We start from the raw sequence: 23,261 nt of genomic DNA, 5'->3' as shown, positions 1-23,261 counted from the left end.
ATCAACTTCCTGCTGACGTCCAACACGCTCTGCATGTGTAGCGTGTGCCCTCTAGGCGTCCCCCATCAATCTCTGCTCGGTCCGGATCCTCTGAGCGGAGGCAATAACAACACGACTGGATGTATGCCGGTGTCTAGAACCACCGTCAATAATGTCAGCCTGATAATTAACAAGGAAAACAATTAACTACATATCCAATCTCTAATAATTTCTCAATCTGAAATTTACTTAATACATGAATAATGACAAATTAACAACATATTATTTCCAAGCTTCGATTCTATGTTTTTGAAGTTTTTTACTATTTCGGGTCCACCTACATCGTCCCGAATTTTTTTTTAAAAAATTTAAATATACCAAAATTTGGCCTGGGCGGGTGATTCACACTACCTAGCCCAGGACAAAACGGGTGCGGCACACCAGGTAGCCCTAGGACCGAACGGGTGCCGCAACCATTCTCTACCTAGGGAAAACGGGTGACGATCCCGTTTTCCCTAAGGTAGAAACTGGTGCGCCATCCCGTTTTTCCTAAGGAAGAAACGGGTGCGTCGTACCGTTCTTCCCTAGGGCCGAATGGGTGGCGAACCCGTTTCTACCTTAGGGAAAACGAGATCTTCACCCATTTTCCCTAGGCACCGAACGGGTCCAGCACCTGTTCAGGCAAACTTTAACGATTTCCGTCTCCGATTCTGGAGACGGAACTCGTGTTTTCGAATATATTTTCATAAAAATAACTTACCGGAATACCCATCATGCCTTTTTCCATCCCGTATTTTGGTGGCATGATGATTTTTGTTCGGGTTTTGAGAAAACTAAATAATTTGAGAGGATTCCATTTTTTAATTAAAAATTATGAGAAGGGTATAATTGTCCAAAGAAAGGTGATTTTTGTGATTAGTACTTAGGGGACGATATTTAGCGGTCCACTTAATTTTTTCCAACAGCCGTCAGGTCACTCGCAGGTCACAATAGAACTGTTTCTGGGTGTCGGCTTTACAGGGAGAAAACGCAGAGAAATAACCAAAATAGAGGGAAACAAAACACATTTTGGGATTTTGAGAGTTCTTTTGTCAGTTTGTGTGATCAAGAAGCCTAAACAGCAACCATGGGTGATACTATGATGTACAGTAAAGATTACACTTCGCTTCAAGATTTTGAAATGGAGATTGAAGTAAAAGGAGCCAACTTTGCTTTCTCTTTCTGGATTTACCTCATCGATTCCATCACTGCATTTCCCGCTTCAATCATTAATCGGGTCCGAACGACTTCTTTCCCTTTTTCCTCTTGCTTAATCCCTTTGTCCCTTTCAATTCTGAATTTGGGTGTTCATATCATTACCCCTTCTTTCTAAAAGGTCTTCAAACGGCCAACCATTGATTTTCAAGTTTCGTTGTATTCGTAATTGGATATTTTTGGATGGGCACGTGTAACTCTGTTAGTCAAGTATTGCAAAAGCTTGTTGCTTGATTATCTTTCAATGTTTGAATTGGGGAAAAATTGAACTTTTTTTTTTCTTTTTTGTTTGTTTTCCAGATAGTTGGAATGACATTGAGTGCATTTTTCACATACTATCTTTTTCATGAGAACCATTCTCAATGAAGGTCAGCCTTTTGTTTTCTCATTAACATTTTAATGGTTTTGTATTCATGCATGTAGTCAAATTCTCCTTAAACCTATAAGCTCATCCCATCTATTTTTAATGGCCATTACTATTTTGTCCATGAGGGCGAGCCTTGGCGCAGAGGTAAACGTTGTTGTCGTGTGACCAAGAGGTCACGGGTTCGAGTCTTAGGAGCTGCCTCTTGCCAAATAAATTGGCAGGGAAGGCTTGCCCCCAGTACATCCTTGTGGTGGGATCCCTCCCCGGATCCTCGCTCAGCGGGGACGCGTAGTGCACCGGGCCGCCCTTTTTACTATTTTGTTGATGCACATATTTTTATGTGAAAGGTGATACATGTAGTATTGATGTTTATATTTGTTTTCTGTTTTGTTTTTTGGCCCTTTAAATTGAATGTCTGTATTTATTGTCCTTGGTTCACAGTTTATCTCAGATAGAACCAGCAGTGCTCCTTTCGTTGCTCTAACTGAAAAGAAGGTAATGATGCTTTTACCAGCGCCTCTCTTACAGAAGGAAGCTCCTGGTCCTAGTGATTTGCCTTCCTTGACAAGTGCTTGTAATATATCTATGGAAAATGAGTTTTCATTGGAACGTTGGGTACATGTTGGATATGAGGTATGCTTTCAGCATCAAGTGAGTCTTGTTATTTCTCATTTAAAGAGTTTATAACAAGGGCGTTGCTACTTCATTATATACTATATGGTGCCACTATTTGTAATTGAAGCGTGGTTTTTGTGTATAACCTTCTGAAATTGTTTTGTCTGTTCAGATATCTGGTGATGTCTTGCAGCTTCATGTAAATGGGGAAATTGTAGGAGAACAGCCTCTCCATTCTTTATTAAGCAGTGATTCTATTTCAAATGGTTTTGGGAAGATAACATTAGTTGGAGCTGGTGGAGATAATGGTTTGCAGGGTTACATCTACCGAGCAGAAGTCTTGCCTATGAGTTTAACTGTTAAAGATCACTATCTTAAGGTCCTTACAGTTTTATTTGTTGAATTTCTGTGCTTGTTTTTATGTTTCTGTTCATTTACCTAGATGTTTGCATCCAATTCCAGGACCCACCTTTACAATTATCCATTGATGACTCATCTACCTCTGAGATTGAAGAAGGCACTGATGGCATTTGGAGCATCGTTGGTGGCAAGGTCAGTTATTTAGAGTTTCACATTGTTGGATTTTTATCATAGCCATGTCAAAACTACTGATTTAATCCTTTGGAAAGGATTTTTTTTTTTATCATTTTGATTATGTTGTTGAGGATTTTGTACCTTTGTAGACATAGACTAAATCCAATTTGGTTGGTTTTTGGTGTTTGCTCTGCATAAAGAGACACAGATGAACCTGAAACCAATTTTCATGGTTTCTGTAAAGAAGCCTTTCAGTTTTCTAAATTTGCAGAAATGCTGTAGAGAAATTCAAAATTTTGGTTTTCTGTTAGTAATTAATTCCAGATTGTTTTAAAGGCACTACCTTATTACCAGCACTGACTTGATTTCACCGCCTGGTCCGCCACAATCACTAGAAAACTGTTGACAGGTCTCATCTTTAATGAATATAAAATCCTATCTATTATCATCACAGTAGTAGCTGTTAGTAACCCAATCATGATAACAATTACCACCATTGCAACTGGCATCCATGAACCTTGATATCACCTGTGGTTCTGCCGCTGTAAATGCCCTATATTTGAGTCGATGATTTTATTGCTTGCAACTTCAAACATTCACCATTGCTACTGTTGTAGTCATCCACTATACCTTTTCTGCCAAGTTTCTGTCACTGTCCACTCTACCTTTACTAATCAATTAAAGAGATAATTAACCCTTAAATTGTTATACCTTTACTATGACGACACACTATTGAGTAACTTGAAGAAGCAAATATAAAAATATAAATTTTACTTTTACTTTTAAAATTTTCCAACAGAAGAAGAAACATAGAAGTCAAACAGATATGTCTTGTAAGTAAACATACCTTCAGGTGTCCTGCTTCCCCTATTACACAAGTCAAACAACATGTTACTGTAATGAATTGCCCCCTTACATGGTGGGGTACATAATATATATCTTGAGTATGAAATGCTTCTGGAAATGTAGGATTTCTTTTCATAAACAATTTTTCTTTTCAGCTTTCTTGTCGCAGGATTTTTTCGTTAGACGTCATTTTATCAAATGCAATTACGGGGGATATAAACAAGGAAGTGGAGGTATGCACCTGCAGATTTTCCTTTGATCAACTTTTATGTTTTACATATTAGCTCTGGCAGGTCTTCTGGCACATCCACTCAAATGTGTTTTTGCAGGTTGTTGCTTCACTCGTGTATGCAGACAATTGCCAACTTGTGGAGAAGACATCTGATGATGAAGCTCCCCTTTTGATAAGCTATGATGGAATTGAGTTTGCTTCCTCTGATAGACCAAGCAAACTCTTGCATGGGCGTGCATCCTTTAAGCTCAAAATATCTCAGGTGGTGATATAAGACAAGAAAAACTTTTGCGTACTTACCTTTATATTTTCATTCAACTTGCTTATTCCATCTCCACTACATGCCTTCTTTCATTTGATGCTTTTTGGAGAGGATGCCCAGTTATACTTCTACTTCGCTGTCATTTTAAGAACCATGATTTCTTTAATATGACATGGGTATCAGAATCTGAATTGGATAAGTTTACTATATTAATGTAACTTATCTAATCAAGATGATTTTCTGCCACCTTTTATGCATTTAGGCTCATAGTGTCTTATGTCTGTTATCGTGTTTTTTCGAAGTTGGTTTTGACCCCAAATAATTATGATCTAGTAGTGTCATCTTCAGCTTCGGTAAAACGTTGTTGTCGTGTGACCAGAGGTCACGGGTTCGAGTCTTAGGAGCGGCCTCTTGCCAATTAAATTGACAAGGGAAGGCTTGCCTCCAATACACCCTTGTGGTGGGACCCCTCCCCGGACCCTCGCTCAGCGGGGACGCGTAATGCGACCGGGCCGCCCTTTTTTTTTTTTTTTTTTTTTTTTTTTTTTTTAAGTGTCATCTTCAGCTTCGTGTTTGTGTTCATGTGTTTCTTATGGGGGTAATATCGTATGGGGGTCATAGTGTCTTATGTCTCTTGTACCCCAAAGAATTATGATCTAATGTCATCTCCAACTTCATGTTTGTCTTTGTATTGGGGTAATATCTTGTTCTCTTCTGTTTTCTTGTAATGCCTATGAATGCTCTAAATCTTAGGTGTGCCAGCAATATGCAATAAGCAAACATGCACTTGGAACAACATTTTGATTTTCGTCGCATAAACGTTGTTGTGAATTTTTTTGGTTTCCGTTATGAATTTTTTTATTTTTATTTTTTTGGTTTCCATTACTTGACTGTATTGTTGTCTTCGTCAAAATCAGCTCTCATCCAAGTGTGACAATAGGCTATTCCGCATTAAATTTGAAATGCCAGAGTTTGGGGGGTATCATTTCCTTCAGGCATTTTCTCATCCAATTCGTTGCATTTCTCGAAGTCGCAATCCTCGAACATCCTCTCTTACATGGAAAAGACCAACATCTGATAGTCATCCTCTCCTTGGATTGGATAATGGATCAGCTGAATTCGAGCACAATTTTGCCCTTGAATCAAAACCTAGTTCATCATCGAAGCGGGTTAAACTAAGGCAGGAAAATATGTCTGTAGTGGAGCAACCAGATGAGGAATGCAACTCTCATGCTTGGAGCGCTAATCAGGTGGTTAATGAATTTAGTTTCTTTATTATTATTAAACATTCTTGTTGTTGTTGTTATTATTATTGTTGTTTCTCCTTCTTATTATTGTAACAGACAATGAAATATAGAGAAATCCATAGGATACCATTTAAATTAAGAGACTACATGAATATGTTAAATTGAAGGAGAATACATACATACATATATATATATATATATATATATATATATATATATATATATATACACATCAAGGATATAATCTAGACAGCTGTATATGTACATATACAACTGTATATGGAAGACATACCATAAGGAACTTAGCAGACCCATACCTAGCAGACATTTATTACACTCCTCCTCAAGTTGGAGCATGGATTTTAATCATGCCCAGCTTGCTAGAGATACAGATAACATAGTCTTAAATAAAACAATTCCACTAAAAACAATAATACTCGCTAGAAACTCTAGATACTTTAGGATATAAGACATAATCCGGGTTGATGCAACCCAAAAGAACAAATCAGACAGGCAGAAGGTAGACGACGAGACGACAAAAGAACAACAATCCTCATCTGAAAAGCAGATGGCAGTATAAACATCATGCAAGAGGCTTCCAGCAATGTCAAAAGAAAGAAGCACATTAACTGGAAAACTAACCCTAGCAGGTAGAGAGTAGATACAAAGGCGACCAGAACAATTGACGGCGCTGGAAGAGGACTGCCACGTGCCCTCACGTGCCGGCGCATTGACAGGGCTTTGGCGAGAGTGACGGTGCATGAGACTCACATGCTGGGATATCGGCCGCTGGAATCTGCAGATCGGACAGTCGGCAGCAGAAGAAGCTTGTGGGAGGGGCAGTGGGACTACCTAAGGTGAAGAAAGATATCCCCAAGGACCAGCTTCAACATAACAGAAGGAACCTCTTGGAAACTCAACCCAGAAACTAGAAAACCAGAAATAGAAGCTGGCTCTGACACCATGTAGAATAGAGAGAAAGATACTTGGGATACCATATAATCTATATAATCTAATAACTATATGAATATCTTGAATTGAAGGATAATACACATATATATACATCAAGGATACAACCTAGACAGCTGTATATCTAAATATATGGCTGTATATGGAAGACCATAAGGAACCTAGCAGACCTATACCTAGCAGACATTTATTACAATTATTATTATTATTATTATTATTATTATCATTATCGTTATTGTTCTTATAATATTTTTACCATTGTCTTTGTCATTGTGGTTACTGTAAATATCAATGACTAAACAATTACACTAAGGTCATAGTACATGTTGACACAAAATCCACAAAGATATGTTTGTTGGTGTCTATATGTGTGCTCGGGGAAGCTTGTCGTAATGCATAGGTAGCCATTTGCCTTTTCAAAAGTATAAAATTCTGTTAGTACACTAACTTCAGTAGGTGATTTCCTTCGTCAAAGAACAAACATTGAAATAGCATGCTCATGTTTGGGAAATATTTGATGTATTTCTTAGTATTGGGATTTCAATGTCAACAAAAACCTCGTTTTTTCCTAATTGTGGATATTTCTTTTTAGACTTTCATTATTTACTCCAGTGAGAATAAACGACTATATAAGATTGTATGCAAGTTATGTTGTTTGTCAGTTTACCTTCGAATCTCAAGAATACAAATTTTCTTTTCCAATACCTATTAATGGTTTGTTGTCAGGAAATGTTAAATTTCCTCATACAGCTGGATAAATGTTTTCATAGCTCCAATTTAGATGTTTCTTTCAAAATTTATTTAATAAAATTAAAACTGTATTTCATATTTCAGCAACCAAATGGTCTTTTTGCATGATTTTGCTCTTGGAACTCTGGGAGATTAAATGTTAAGACTCTCTAGTGAATTTGAATGATTACTTAATCAGTCATGTTGTTGAATTATAGCTAACATAGTCAGGATACCTATATCTCATGTGACTTGTATTCTTGTGGGGCTTGAGCTGGGGATCTGTGTGGTGCAATAGATGTTAACTTGTTGCAATGATAACTGAAATGAGTTATTATGTTATGAACACGGGTTTGGGATCTTGTTATGGGACCTTGCACCCTAAAATCCTCTTGGAAAGAATGCTGAGAAGTCTTCCTTCCCTTACCTATCTTGTTGAAAACGGTTAGGAGCTCGTTAAGAGAGAACCCCACGATCTCAGAATTGTTAGGAACTCGTTAAGGGACAACTCCGTGATCTCTTAAGGTTTTAATTGGATTTTCATCTGATGCTATTTTATTAATACTCTCCCCTTTAAATAGAAGAGGCATAATTACAAAATAGGAATAATGCTTGCTAGGGCTGCATAGGCAGCAATTGATTAGGAATAGGAAACAACAAATTAGGAAAAGAGAATAAGCACTATTAATGCATGAATCCTAAATAGACAGAAACTACTATAACTGAAACAAATCCTAGATGGAAACTAATTAATGCATGACTCCTAATTAGGACTGTAAAACATAATTACTAATTAGGACTCTAAACAGCAACAGCTCGTTCATGACAAGTTACTATAATGCAGCGACGACATACAGAAAGAATTAAGCCTTTTCACTATACCTTGTCTATGTGAGCTACATAATATATTTAGCATCCGGCCCTACTAAAATGCATATAACTACAATCTCTCTCTCATCCAAGCTGTATCGGTCTTATCCTACTATCATTTCCTTGTTCTAGAAAATGCATGAGAAAGGGACCAGCTGCAAGGATTTTGAACTTATGATTGCTACTTTGCCAAAAGCTGCTATTACCTTTTCTTCCCTTCCCCTCCTCACATTTTCATTAAATAACTAAATAAATAGGTTTAGTAATTAAAAGTCTATCTATATCTGCTTGAATTTCACTTGGTTAATATATTTTGCGTTATCTAACTTTTATTTCTCAAGCATTTGTATTCTCTTGCACTAATATATTAATCCTCTGTCGAGTGTTCTCTTGCTTTTAGAGTCATACCCTCTGATCTATATTCCACTTGTAGCAGTCAATTTGGCATCTTTATTATATAAAAGATCTGATATATTGATGCTTGTGGTCTAAATTGGTAAAGTTGCCAGCCACTAGTTTCATTAGTGTATCTTCTTCATTGACATGGACTACTCGACAAAGGGTAACTATTAAAAGGACTTTAGAACTTAGTTATCTCATCTATTCCTCTTTAATAAACAGCTAATTATGTTTTTTTTTTTGACCTGATCTCAAGTTAAGAACATATATGACCATCTTTGGTATACACTAAGTTTTCAACTATTTTATGTTATGTATTTTTAAAAATTATCTTATTGATGAGTATGTTAGACGAAGAGCTGAAGAGTGGCAAAGGGATGTTGTGGTGAGGGGTAGGGGTAGACCTAAGCAAACTTGGAGGAGGGTGATCGAGAGTGATATGAGTTTATTAGGGATTGAGGAGAATATGGTAGTGGATAGGATAACCACTAGTTTCATTAGTGTATCTTCTTCATTGACATGGACTACTCGACAAAGGGTAACTATTAAAAGGACTTTAGAACTTAGTTATCTCATCTATTCCTCTTTAATAAACAGCTAATTATGTTTTTTTTTGACCTGATCTCAAGTTAAGAACATATATGACCATCTTTGGTATACACTAAGTTTTCAACTATTTTATGTTATGTATTTTTAAAAATTATCTTATTGATGAGTATGTTAGACGAAGATCGCTTGATATGCCGGTTAGGAGGACTGAAGAGTGGCAAAGGGATGTTGTGGTGAGGGGTAGGGGTAGACCTAAGCAAACTTGGAGGAGGGTGATCGAGAGTGATATGAGTTTATTAGGGATTGAGGAGAATATGGTAGTGGATAGGATAGAGTGGAGGGAGAGAATTTGTGTCCCTGACACGACTTGATTGCACGGTTTCACTTGATTGCACGGTTTCATATGATGGTTCATGTTAGCCGACCCCGAATCATTTCGTGACTAAGGCTTTGTTGTTGTTGTTGTTGTTGTTGTATCTTATTGATAAGTATGTTCTAGTCGAATACGATTAGGAACCACGTCTACTGTCCTAATCGTTTTCTGTTTTCCTAATTAGTGTTGGTGTAAGTAGTCGATTTCCTAGTTAGAGTTGGTTTAGGTATGATCAACTCTGTTGTGTATATATATGGCTGTGATTGAATTATTTCAGTAAATAGATTACTTACATGGTATCAGAGCATTAAGGGGTTGAATTCCCGATTATTATGATCCTTTCTCTTCTCCGTTCGATCTTATTTGCTGGATTCGATTGATCTCTCCGTTTTTGTCGATCGATCTCTTTGATTTTTCTTTCTCTTCTCCGATTGATTTCTTTGTTTCTTTTTTTAGCGGTGATTCTATTTTATTCTATTATTCAGTTGGGTATTTTAATTCCCAAGTCCTCGCAATCATTTATGGATTTGTCTCTGATAACATGCTCCCACAGTTAGTGGGTTCCCAAAGAAGCATGGGACAAGCTTCATACAACCTTTGCTACAGGCACTCTTCCTCAAATTCGACAGATAAGGAATCAACTTCTCACCCTTCAGAAAAATAATGATTTTGTTTCTACTTATATGCAAAAGGCTAAAATGTTGTTTGATGAGTTGGCAGCCCTACAACATCCTATAGTATGGATGATTTTGTTGATTGTATCATGGCAGGACTCAGATCTACTTACAGACCGTTTTGTCGCTCCTTAAAAGCTTGACTCGAGCCTATTACGTATGATAACCTATTTGGTTTATTGATCATTGAAGAAATCCAACTTGCTCGAATACGACGATGGATTTAAATATCTCCCCATCTGCTCAGTACGTTTCTCGTGGAGGATTTACCAATTGGGGACGAGGGCGAGGTCGTGGATGGCAGTCCCAGGGTGGACGGTCTAACAGCCAAGGCGCATCCCACGGATATGGACAACAATTTCAGCCCGGACGTGGCAACTCAAATTTAATGGTGTCTGTAACGGGAAAGGACACTATTCTCGTAATTGTTCTTCACCAAATTTCAATCAAGGACAGGGACAGAACAATCAACCTTCAACACATCTTGCAACTGCTAAACGAAATCAGTCTTGGGTCATGTATACAGGTGCTACTCATAATCTCACCTCTGATTTAGAAAATCTTACTCTTCATTTCGAATATCACGGTCTTGAGGAAGTCACTATAGGTAATGGTTCTAAACTCCCTATTCATTCTGTTGGTGCCTTTGATTGGCAGATGAATGGTAAAAATCTTAAATTCAAAGATGTGTTATTTGTTCCTTCGGCTTCTCAAAATTTAATCTCGGTTAGATCTCTTACCTCATCTAACAACATTTCTGTTGAATTTTTTGCTAACATTTTTAGTAAAGGATTTGGCAATGAAGAAAATCATCCTCAAGTGGCAGAGTAAAGATGGCTCATATTACCTTCATGTTCGAGCTTCAAGCTTCAGTTCCAATTTCAATAAATTTTGCTGCGTTATTTACATGGCATGCTCGTTTAGGTCACGCAGCAATTCCAAATGTTAGAAAACTCGTGTCTTCTAATGTTATTTTAGCTTCGGATAATAAGAAGCATTTTCTTTGTGAACCATGTTCCTTGAGCAAAAATCATCAACTTCCTTTCGTTAAATCCAATTATGTTACTAAACAACCATTAGAGTTGATTTGTTCAGACATGTGGTGCCCTGCACGTATTAAATCTCATGATGGTTATTCATACTATGTTCTCTTTTTTGATCATTTCACAAAATTTTCCATGGATCTTCATTCTCAAAAACAAATCTGACGTGTATGACACCTTTGTTAAATTTTGTTTACTTGTGGAAAAATACTTTGGACTCCCAATTAAATCATTCCAGTTAGACTGTGGGGCGAATTCATGCCCTCACAAAATATTTTTCAGATAATGGACTACATCAGTCCTCTTGTCCTTATAAACCAAAACAAAATGGTTGTGCCAAAAGAAAACACCGTCATATTGTTGAAACTGGTTTGCCCTATTAAATCCTGCTCGTTTACCCATTTCCTTTTGGTCTTATGCATCTGATATTACCGTGTATATAATTAATCGATTGCCAACATCCACTATTAATTTTGCAATTCCGCATCAGTTACTATTCGACACACTTTTGGATTATACACAAATTCGTATCTTTGGTTGCTTATGTTATCCTTGGCTTCGCCCGTATAGTCCACATAAACTTGCATCTTGGTCTACTAAATGTGTATTCTTAAGTTATCCTTGGAGTCCCAATTTCCCATTCAAAATTTGGGACGGCTACATTACTATTTGGGTGTTGAAGTTGAATGGAGTTCTATGGGGCTGTTTCTACATCAAACCAAGTATTGTAAGGCCATTCTTGAAAAGTAAAAAATGCAAAGCATTAAACCTGTTTTGACACCCGCAAATCCCACTGATAAATTAAGCACCATGGATGGTGCATTGTTAACTGATCCCGGCATGTACATGTAAATAAAGTCTCTGAGTACATGCATGCGCCTCGTGAATCGCATTGGCTAACTGTCAAACACATTTTGCACTACCTAAATGGGACTTGTTTGTATGATTTGACACTGCATCGGGGTGGCCGGCTTGGCCAATTGCATTGCTTTTCGGATGCTGATTGGGGTGGAGATCAAGATGACAGAAAATCCACCAACGGGTACGCTGTTTTTTTGGGCAGTTGCCACAATTTCTCGGTCATCCACAGAGGCAGAATATCGGTCTATTGCATCTGCCACGTCTGAGCTAAGTCGGATACAAATGTTACTCTGTGAAATGAAATCGGTTTCCCAATAACTTCTCCTCCTATTTTATGGTGTGACAATTTGAGTGCAGTGTTCCATAACAACAGTAAACACTTGGAAATTGATTTCTATTTCGTCCGTGATAAAGTTCGTTCCAAGACACTAGTTGTGCGATACATTTCTACAGTTGATCAAACGGCGGATGTTTTTACCAAACTAATGCATTGCGGGAGGTTTCATTTTCTTCGTGACAAGCTTTCAATGCGGTCCCGCCCAGTACAACTTGAAGGGGGTGATAAGTATGTCCTAGTCAAATACGATTAGGAACCACGTCTAGTGTCCTAATCGTTTTCTGTTTTCCTATTTAGTGTTGGTGTAGGTAGTCGGTTTCCTAGTTAGAGTTGGTTTAGGTCTGAACAACTCTGTTGTGTATATATATGGCTGTGTTTTGTTAATTGAGTAGGATTGAATTATTTCCGTAAATAGATTACTTACACTTATTACTTCATTTTTAGAGTTTCAAACTTATTTACTATTATTATTATTATTATTGTTTTTTTTGCAATATCTTTGTATTCTTCAAGTAGGGGAATTCAGTTTCTCTCTTATCCTTCTCCCATCTTTGCATATGTAACCTTGGACATTACATCATTTTAGCTAAATAGTCGGTATGTAATGAGTGCATAGGGCTTGCAAATGACATTCGAAATGTCAATTTATTAAATTATGATCTTGTCTCTCAGGTCAGGGAGGGAACCTAGTTTTTGTATGTTAGGATAATGAAGCACAAAAAGAAAAAATAAAGAGAACAATAAAAGAAGACGATTATATAGTATAGGCAGCAGATAATATTTCTCTTTAATGGTTGGAATATCTTCAGGCCTCATTCATTCTACATCTTTGCTTTTATGTAGGTTACTGAATGATTTTGATCTCTTTAATTATGATTGGTTGAATTCTCAACTTCTATCATCTCCCTCTCTCTCCTTTTCCTTGTGTGAGCCTTACCGCATCACCATTTTCCATTTAGGTTGAGAATAGACTCACGATGAAGTTGGAAAGAAGTGCAGAGAACCACGAAGAAGCAGAAGATTCACCATCTGATTTAGAGAGTATTGAGGAAAAAGGTTCAGATTTCAAGGTTATGTCAAGCAATGGGTATTCAATATCTGATACGACTATCTTTAAATACTGTTTGGGAGGCTTGACTGATAGGGCTCTTCTTCTGAAGGAGGTTGCAACCTCTGCCTCCGAAGTTGATCTCTTGAGATTTGCACATGAGGTTTCTTTATACTCAGGATGCTCTCATCACAGGTAATTTATAGTTACTTGGCTCCTGCTGTATTTGATCAAGTTTAATACTATTTGGCTCTTGAACTAGAAGTATGTTGTGACAGTCTGTTGCCTGAATTGATTGTGCTTATTTTCTTATAATCTTCTATTTACTGAATGCAAATGTGATATTATGCAGTTCTTTTTACACATCATTGATATTGCACATTAGATTGATGGAGCCAACTTATGCTAACATAAGGAAAACAGTTATATGTTTACTAAAGCCTCTAACTTCTTTTATTTGTAATTACTCTTAGAACGATTGTTTCTCATGAACCAACCAACTGGTTGGACTGGAAATTTGATTACTAGATATCATGCTGCTTTGAGCAATCCTAAAGCCCATTTTTCCATTGACCCATGGTGAATTGGCCATGGTATTTTTTTTATTCATTTAAAAATAAAATTAGTTCTTGTATCTGTAGTTGGTATTTTTATCAATTTTTAATAAAATCAATTTTGGGTTTCTTCTAATTTCATGAGGTTTTATCTACTACTTTGATATTCATTCTTTGTATCTAAAATTTTAACTAAAAGAAAATTTCAATTCTTCTATTTGGTTTCAGATTCAGAAGGAATTTTGCTTCTTAGAAAGCAAATGCTCCTTCAGTTAATCAAACATGAAAGTGTGTGTCTTGTTATGATCTACAGCATAATCAATTTAATGCTCTCATTTACACTTTGCAGGTTTGATATTTAGCATGGTACTATATGCTTGATCATTTTGTCATAATAGTTTCTCTCTTGTATGGTTCAACCCCAATTTGACTCTAGTTGGACTTTTGACCCAGATTCCTTTGGATGGGGTGGTTCTTAGAATGGGCTGGGTTAGAAAAACGATGCATGTACAGCTGTTACAAAAGAAACCAATAGTCTTCTTTCCATCTCTTTATTGGAGCTATGAGGTGGTCAAATCCTCTTGCTTGTTGATTGCATTCTGTTGTGATTAGTTTTGATGCCTCTTTCCTTCAAGTAAAAGGAAATTTCTTTCTCTTCCAGGCGTCAAATAATTGTTGCAAGGAGATTGATAGAGGAAGGAACCAGAGTATGGAATTCAATTTCACAAAACAACCATGCTGTTCCATGGGAAAACATGGTTTTTGAGATTGAAGAGCAATTCATGAAGATTGCTGGCTGCAGTAGTAGATCTCTCACAGAACAGGTTTCTCTCTTGAATGCATTCAAATATGATGTCAATAATTTAAACTACAAAGTAGTGACCTTGATCTAATTTTACTGATTGTAGAACATCTTAAGAAGTATTCTGCTATAGCCTTTTGGATGAGAATTGTTTATTCGATGAAGATATTAGTGAACATTATATTATTTTTATTGATTGGTGTTTTGATTTTTTGAAAATCTTTGAAGAAATGCCATGTTTTAACTAGTTGTAGTAGCACTCTTGAACTTCAGGGCTTGATCTAGTTGAATCCCATCCTCCCAGTTGTGGCAATTTCATAAACAAACAGGACTTGTTAGCCGAAAAATAACTCACTTTATTGCATTGTTTTTTGGCTGGAAAATGACTAGGAGGTGAAACAAATTACTATTTGCGATGTGCACTTTTCTAAACTAGCAGTAGCATGAAAAGAGAACTTTTTGTGCCTTGAAATATATAGCCTACAACCTGGGTGTAGGTTGAGCTCCTCCCTATTTTCTTTGTAAGCCTATGCGATTTATTTTCAGATTAATGAACCAATTGAATGAGTTTTCTGCAAATATTGTTCGATGCAAGAAAAGGTATCTTGTAATTGGTGGCCAGATTTCCCATATTAAAGCTCTGATTATGATTGTGTTCTCAGTTTTGCAAGCCTCTATCCTGTGGAGAATTTTTTAGATCAATAATTTGGGGAAAATGTGGAGAAGAGTTCATTTATTAATTGTGGGGTAGGGAGTCAATAATAAACTATTAAAATTAATTGTTTCTAGGAAGCAATTGTGGGTGTTTATCCGAAATTAAGACTAGCATTGTAGATTGATAATCACTTAATCATCACTGACCTTGTCTGACCATATTGTGTAAAATCTCAAGGACCTTTTGTCATCAATCCGTTTTTGCTTTGTGTTTCTACTTGTTGTGAGAAAATAAGGGCCAGTTTGTTTTACCTACTGTTGCTGTTTGCTGTTACGGTTTGCTGTTGGAAAAAGCTGCAGGGATTCTCTGCTTTTATAAAGGCTACTTTTCGGGGGTAAAAGGCAACAGGAGATGACTAACCAAACACTTAAAACTCTCCTTTTTGAAATGAAAAGACAAACATGAGCCTGAAAAGGAGCTACCAAACACCCCTTAAGTTTAGAGAAATAAATTGAAAAAATAGACAAGAACCATTTTCTTTTTGTTGCTTTTGCAACTTGTATTTTCTTGTAAGATTCATTGACCAAAATCATTGTATTTTACTTGGAAAAACAACCTTATTGATGACGCAATAATAAAACACTTCTCGGAGTTGAGCGATTCCTTGACATGATATCAAGTCCATTTATTTTTTAATTTAAAATGTTCATATTTTGAGTCTTGACAATCCAGTTATTGATTAAAATTTTAGTATTAGTTAAAGAAAGTCTATGCTTGTATTTGTTATATATATTATGAAAATATGTAAGATTAGCATATTTTATTTATATAAAGTTTAGTTAGTTTAGAAAGTTCAGTAGGAGGTTGGACATTTGTTACTATATTAGAATATAAATATAATGAATAATTGAATAATGAGAAATTGGCTCTTAAATCACCAAATTTTCTTATTTTCCATAAGTAAAGGAGGGTATTGATATATTGTATATTCAGCTAAATTTTTTAGAACTCTAAATTTGGGATTACTTTGCTATTTCTCTACATAAAAGGAAAAAATATTCAATTATTTGTTCTTGCTTATGAAGCATGAAATGCTGTTTGCGCAGCGTTTGAAAGTATTCATTACCTACTGAAAGTGGAGACACTGCGACAGCACATTGCCACAATTCAAAGTTGAGGTAGCATCATTGTGGCAACAATTCAAAACCTCGCATTGAAGTATTACCATTTTGATAGCTAAGATACAGATACTAATGAGTTATGGCAGAAAATCAGGGTACAATACTACTTCCTCACCAGTGCATCCTAGTACTGTCTCACTGGTTTACATGTTATAGATGTGGCCTGGGTTATTTGTAAATGCCATTTTAGTCTTTCCAATAGATAAGTGTGTCAAAATGTTTTAAAGGCTTTGTTTTCTTCTATTTTTGTTAAGGCAGTGGGAATAAGGGAATGCTGCTGGACCAAGTCTTGTGATCCTAAGATATGGAAAGTGTTTCCCACAAGTAATAAGGGACACGTTGGCAATCTTCTTAGCTGGCTTTATTTATGCTTTAGGAGGAACATGAAAAATTTGGGGGCCTGAAATTATTTAGGTGTGTGAGGGGTAGCTTTTGAGAAAAGAATCAGAGTTTTTGGATCTCGGGTCATGGCTGTTTTGCTTTGATAGGAGTGTTTTCTCGTGAGAGTAGTTGTGCTTCTGCACTTGTTTGTTTCTTATATTTCTTATCTGTTGCATTTATTACACTGTTCAATCCAAATTCCAGTAGAAGCGGTTAGCAAACTTCTTTTTTCTTTTTAGTTATCTGTGAGTTACTGGTTGTTTATCTGTCAGTCATCTTCTCAGAGAAGGATTCAACAATGAAGAATCTTATAGCACACAGAAACATTTGTGAAAATATCTTAAACAAGAGTGATCTAATAAGGATTTGCTGCTGCTGCATTGTGGTTCAAGCAAAGAGATGTGAGTTGGTGCCTTCATTAGTTGATATTGCTGAGCACTAGCAGGTGAATTCAAGAAGAGTTGTGGATATTTAGTGGTATACTTTATTTTATAGAAAAGCAGACAGTTCATTGGATCCCTCTTTTATATATTTTGGTTACTTTGGAGGAAGTGAAATAGAGAGCCTGGAGGAGATAAATAACTGTGCCTGTTATCACTGATTGCTGGCTTAGGATCCTCCCATATAACCAGTAGGTACTGTACTTTTGCTGGTGGCTAAGGTCTAATTATCTAGATTCAGGCAAGTCAAATTCTGCATTACACGGGGAAGCATTATAGCCATCTGTACATCTTTTTTCCTTTTCATTGCATTGATACATTGGTTTGAAATTTGCTATTGTATTTTAGTCAAAGTATTCAAATAACTTTTAGAGTCATGGCCTATTTGCTTTATTATCACTTGCTTCAGGACTTTGAGCTCCTGAGGAGAATCGCAGGATGCCAGGAGTATGTTGCTCAAGAGAACTTTGAAAAGATGTGGTGCTGGTTATACCCAGTTGCTTTTACGCTATCAAGAGATAAGATAAACTTAATGTGGAGTTCGACATCACCTAAGTGGATAGAAGGATTTATTACAAAGGAAGAAGCAGAATTTTCACTTCAAGGTCCTAGGGGTCTTCAAGAGCCTGGAACTTTTGTATTGCGGTTTCCTACTTCAAGGAGCTGGCCCCACCCAGATTCAGGTAGCTTAATTGTGACTTATGTTGGTGGTGATTACGCTATACATCACAGGTTGCTTAGTCTCGACTATGTTTACAGGTGTGTCTTTCTCTCTCTTTAATTTCTTTTTCTTTTTTAGATACAAGTTACAACCACTTAATATTATATACACACTTCCTCTTTCCCAAGGTAACAAGCTGAATACTTGATTCCTGATTTCAAAGTCGCTGTTCTCTTCCTACACATCTATATAATATCAGCCCGAATCTCACATCATTTCCAAAGCATAACAAACTTAAAACTGATATGTCCCTTAATTCCTCTAGTGCCAACGTGCCACACCTTTATATCCAGTAACTGTCTCAGATTCACAGTATACCATTCTGTCATAATATTTTCTAAGGATGGCGCAGATGAAATGAACAGAAAAAATTGAAAGTGATGGTATGTTTAACTCTTGACACTGAGGTTATAAAAATGCATTTTGACCGATAAAACATTTAAACATTGAATATACAACTTCACAAATGAAAATGTTTCCCTATCATCCATAAAGTTGAAAACTGATAAAATTAATAATAACTATCTTGTTACCACGGTAGAATCATTAAAAGGCACAAATATGTCTTTGCTAATCATGAAGTAAGACTTAAAGGGTAGTTTCTAGCTATAATTTGATCAATTAGAAAAGAAGAGCGCATTTAAAAAGGCCACTATGCAGCCGTATTTAGCCACAATTTTAAGCTAGAAAACTATGCCTTTGTAAAGTCTAGGATGCAATTGGAGAATATTTAAAACCGGAAAAACTGCCTTTTTTCTATTGTTCTTTTCGAATTTCAACTATAGAAGTAACACTGTCACTTAATTCTTGTTATCTATACACAAGATTGAGAGAAAACTCTAATTGATTATGAGGAAGTAATAGGTATTTATACATAGGGACACTAACTAGGAATAAATGCTAACTACTACCCAAACTAATTAATGGTTACAGCTTTACACCTCAATATATATACACATTACACTCCCCCTTAAGCTGGAGTATAGATATTTGTCATGCCTAGCTTCTTACAAATGTAATTTACCCTAACCCCATTTAAGGCTTTGGTAAAAATGTCCCCAAGCTGTTCATTGGTGCCAATGTAGGCTGTGGCAAGGATGTTTTCTTTTAGCTTTTTACGAACGAGGTAGCAGTCTACTTCAATATGTTTCTTAAGTTCATGGAACACATGATTGGAAGCAATATAAAGGGCTGCTTGATTATCACACCATAACTTTGCTCGATTAGTGACATTGAAACCAAGTTCGGACAAGAGATGACGAATCCACATAATCTCACAAGGACCCCAAACATCAGAATGGACTAAATTCGAATGGAAAATTTGATCTTTTATTGATTCGGGGAGGGGAAGACAAACAATGATGTTTATCAAACGGACAAAACTCACAATCTAAGCTAGACAAATTGCCGAGGGTATAACTTCTTCAACAGTGGTAGAGAGGGATGTGCCAACCGACAATGTTCATCAAAAGGTGTGGATACACTAGAGCAGGCAACAGGTCTGCTAATAGTTTGTATCCAAGATGTAGAGAATGCAAATCCAGACACATTAAGAATAGATGAGAGGGAAGGGGAAGAAATTGGATTAATAGTGCCACAACCAATAACTGAAGAATGTGTACCATCAACTACAATATCATGTGAAAGAAAAGTTTTATTATGAGAGACGAACAATTTAGAATTACCTATCATATGGTCTGTCGCACCAGAATCAATGACCCACTTGGAAGATAAAGAAATGAGACACTTGTTGGAATTTCCTTGATTCAGCAATGGCACTGATAGATTAAGCAAAATGTTGTGAAGCTAATGATTCTTGATTCTTAGCATATTCGTTTGCAGTAAGAGTGTAAGTTGGGAACCAATTCCGTTGCATCTTTGCCTTGAGTATCAGACAAGTACGCTTGGTATGACCCGACTCATGACAATAATAACACTTAAAGACTTTGTTTTCTTCGGTTTGATCTTTGGTGTCCCAAATATCACCCTTACTCGGACCTTTATAAGAGCGGTCAAATGCATTCTTGTGACTGACGAGAGCATGAAGCAGGAACAACATGAGTGGTTGAAAGAACCAGCCCACTTTGCAAAACACAGGTAAGAGCCTTTTCAGAATCAGGAATGGTGGCACTAGAGAGAATTTCAGAAGTAACACCCTCACAGTCCACATAGATAGTGGAGACAAACATTTGTTCTCCTTAAGCTTGCAGCACTTTGATATCAATGCTCAAATCAGTGGTATAGAACGACTTCTAACCACATTTCTGCTAGCTTCAGCTTTCTTTTCGTGAGTCATATTGGTAAATAATACCCACTACACAACAAGTAGAACAAGTCCCAGAAAAATAGAAACAGCAACAAGGCGTTATGGACCTCCACTGGAAAAAAAAAGTTGACAGGCGGCCCGGGAGTCGCGAGACGAAGCCGAAGAGGCAGCTGGAAGTGGGTGGACGCGCCGACGCATGGAGGAGGGTCGCCGGAGAGTAGGTGGCGCGTACGGTGCATTCGCCGGTCGGAATGCAACTGGAACACCACAGAAAGGGCGGTGAGACTCGTAGGTGGCCGAAGGTCAGTGAAAGAGAAACGGGTGGAACCTTAGGTCAGTTTGTACAACTCTGCATACTAGGGCAGCTCTGATACCATGTAATCAGATACACAAGATTGAGAGAAAACTCTTAATTGATTATGAGGAAGTAAAAAAAAAAAGGGGGGCCCGGTGCATTACGCGTCCCGGCTAAGCGAGGATCCGGGGAGGGGTCCCACCACAAGGGTGTAGGAGCAAGTCTTCCCTTGCCAATTTTTTTTGGCAACCAAGCAACTTAATTAAACTTTTCCCAGAATTCTTTGCCCAAGTTTACTTAGTAACATGAAAGGAATGATGTAATTTAAATGTTACTCCCTCCCTTTTGATATATACGATGTTTTAGGATTTTTCATCAGTATTAAGAAAACAATTAACATAGTATTAAAAGGACAGAAACAACCCATGCTCTCTCCTAAACACTGGTACATTGAACCTAATTCTTTACCTAAAAAACTACCAACGTCATATGAGTGCCTTTAGAGAGAAACTTTTGATACAATGGGGTTATAACTCAAGTGGAAATGTTAACAGTGGTTGATATAATGACTTTAGTAGTTGATTATGCCGGGAATCGACTGTCCTAGTTATATTGTTTCCCATTTTCACCGTGGTTTGTATAATGACTTGAAGGGTTGACTTTTGTTATTATATTGTTTCCCACTATTAGAGCCTTAACCTCACCTTTATTAATGAAAAATATTTTCCTATTTTAGATTCCTGTAGCAAGAGGCTGTATAATAGTAGATCCAACCAAATTAAAGAAGTTGTTGGTTCTCTAAAATCTGATCGACAACATGCATGGCATTAGAGCACAATGTGATTGATGAGTGGGTAGCAGGAATCAACTCCTGATAATTGTGCAATGCTTGTGATGGCTGCAGAGTAATTTTCTGAAAACCTGAAAGCTTTTCCCTGTTGTAGAGGGTGCAGGTCACTCATAGTTGGATTGGAGGGGTGATGGAATATAAAAGGAAGGCATACAAAATGAAAACCTCTCATTGTGTTCCCATAGTTACATATCTTGATTATGAGCCTTCCTTGTAGTAATTAAATGCCCTCTCTTGGCTGATATAATTAATCCTGATTCAGTTAAATCTTGAAATTCTTCTGATTTTAATAGAAAAACAGATTATGAGACAGAGACACTTGGTTATTTCCTTTGTATGCAGTTGCGAGGAGAAGGTGAAACCATTGCAAGATATTCTATTAGCAGAGCCAGAGCTATCTCGATTGGGAAGGCAAGATAATGTGATATATATAGTTTATTTATTTGAGCTTTGATTTGATATTTTTGTAATTATTTAGTTGAAAATGCAGGACAATAAGACATCAATAGCTGAGCTCCATTTGATATCTCCTGCTTGCAGAGCCTTGTAGTTTTCAGCCATTATCCATAGCCTTTTCTTTTCTTTTCTTTGTTTTGTATATATTAGTTGGAAAAACATCTGTAAAATAGGAGGTTATATAGGCCTTTTCATTTATAATATATACTGTTGAAACACCCTTTTTTCACTATATACATATTCTTTTATAATATAATAACACCCATTTGTGTCAAAATATCAGAAAGCATTTGAATTAACTTGTATATATATGGCTCCTCCTGAATATAAATTGGCCAATTACTCGATCTGGAGTTGTAAAATTTTATATTTCAATAACAAAATAGCCTTTCTTTTTTAACCTTAGCAGCTTTGATGGAGGTGAGTTGAGATCATTTTTCATTTTCATGACAATTCAGGATTTGGGTTTCCTTAAGATTATTGGAAATTTGAAAAAGAGTAAATATTTGGGTAACAAGAATTTGTTACTTTATTACACACATCCAGGATTTATCAACTAAATTCTAAAGTTATTAAAGTACATGATTATGAGAATATTAAAAAATGGTGGATAGTTAATTGTAAAATAAATTATAAAACTGATTTTCTGTGTAATTTCCTCTAAATATTTGAGTCGTGAACAATAACAATGATAGTAATAAGAAGTAATTATAGGATTCTAAACAGGACTCTTAATCATGAAGCAAATTACAGTTGTATCTTAGTCTCTATATATACTTAGAATTTATGAATGAATTGAAACTCCATAATTCCTTATATTCCATTTATCCATATGGTATTAGAGCCAACAATCTTCTATTGAAAGTTAAATCTTAAACCTTTTTTTTTTCTTGTTTGTCTCCTTTAACCATCTGCAACATGGTAGAGAAAAAATTCCACAGCCTCATGAACCACAAATTATTGTTCAAACCTCAAATGACAATATCCCTTTTGTATTTGGTATTAGTTTAGATGATACAGACTTTCCCTTATGCTCACAGGTTATGGAGTTACGAATTGGAGAAATAAATCTGGTTACCACAGCAAAGCCATCGACAGAAGACAAACAATTGGAAACTTGGATCTTTAACAATAATCGAGTCAAGAGTTGGCTTATTGACTCAATGAATCCAACATTAATGCAACGATTTATTCACCTTCAAACAGCCAAAGAAATATGGGATGCCATCACAAAAACATTCTATGATGACACTGATGAAGCATAACTCTTTGAATTGAATCCACGGTCATTTACCGTCTACCAAGATGGTAGACTCTTACCTGTAAATTATAATTAACTTGTGAGCATTTTTCAGGAAATTGATGCTCATACAAAAACACATGAAAATCAGGTTGATGGAGTTGTACCTCTCCATAAGACCATAACCCATCTCCCAATTCATATTTTTCTAGCGGGCCTTGACTCAGAGTTC

At 36.5% G+C, this 23,261-nt stretch overlaps 1 protein-coding gene across 8 annotated transcripts; it reads left to right on the top strand.

The window, feature by feature from the left end:
* Window positions 1-939: 939 nt before the first annotated feature.
* Window positions 940-22,090, top strand: LOC136218603 (SH2 domain-containing protein B-like). Of its 8 annotated transcripts, none has more exons than XM_066005585.1 (13): window positions 940-1,255; window positions 2,042-2,233; window positions 2,388-2,594; window positions 2,678-2,767; window positions 3,751-3,828; window positions 3,925-4,089; window positions 5,007-5,339; window positions 13,100-13,210; window positions 13,301-13,383; window positions 14,404-14,566; window positions 17,611-17,960; window positions 21,676-21,744; window positions 21,824-22,090. In XM_066005585.1, the coding sequence occupies exons 1-13, from the start codon at window positions 1,106-1,108 to the stop codon at window positions 21,840-21,842; spliced, it is 2,010 nt and encodes a 669-aa protein (XP_065861657.1). In that variant the 5' UTR covers window positions 940-1,105; the 3' UTR covers window positions 21,843-22,090. The 8 variants fall into 8 exon arrangements, 5 of the variants coding, with proteins under 5 accessions (XP_065861657.1, XP_065861655.1, XP_065861660.1 ...); XM_066005586.1 differs by adding an exon at window positions 1,534-1,601 and having other exon boundaries at window positions 1,184-1,255; window positions 13,100-13,383; window positions 21,824-22,089; XM_066005587.1 differs by lacking the exon at window positions 940-1,255 and adding exons at window positions 1,315-1,443; window positions 1,534-1,601 and having other exon boundaries at window positions 13,100-13,383; window positions 21,824-22,089.
* The last annotated feature ends 1,171 nt before the right edge of the window (window positions 22,091-23,261 follow it).

The sequence above is a fragment of the Euphorbia lathyris genome, chromosome 2 (assembly GCF_963576675.1).
Source record: "Euphorbia lathyris chromosome 2, ddEupLath1.1, whole genome shotgun sequence".
In the NCBI taxonomy this organism is placed as follows: domain Eukaryota; kingdom Viridiplantae; phylum Streptophyta; class Magnoliopsida; order Malpighiales; family Euphorbiaceae; genus Euphorbia; species Euphorbia lathyris.
Note: the sequence above shows the minus strand (reverse complement) of the source record. Positions and strands in the feature narration are given on the sequence as shown.

Coding starts and splice junctions, on each gene's coding strand:
- LOC136218603 (XM_066005583.1), top strand. CDS start 1,106: ATGGGTGATACTATGATGTACAGTAAAGATTACACTTCGCTTCAAGAT. Junction 3,829..3,924: donor ATATAAACAAGGAAGTGGAG/GTATGCACCTGC, acceptor GTGTTTTTGCAG/GTTGTTGCTTCACTCGTGTA. Junction 17,961..21,675: donor AGTCTCGACTATGTTTACAG/GTGTGTCTTTCT, acceptor CTTTGTATGCAG/TTGCGAGGAGAAGGTGAAAC.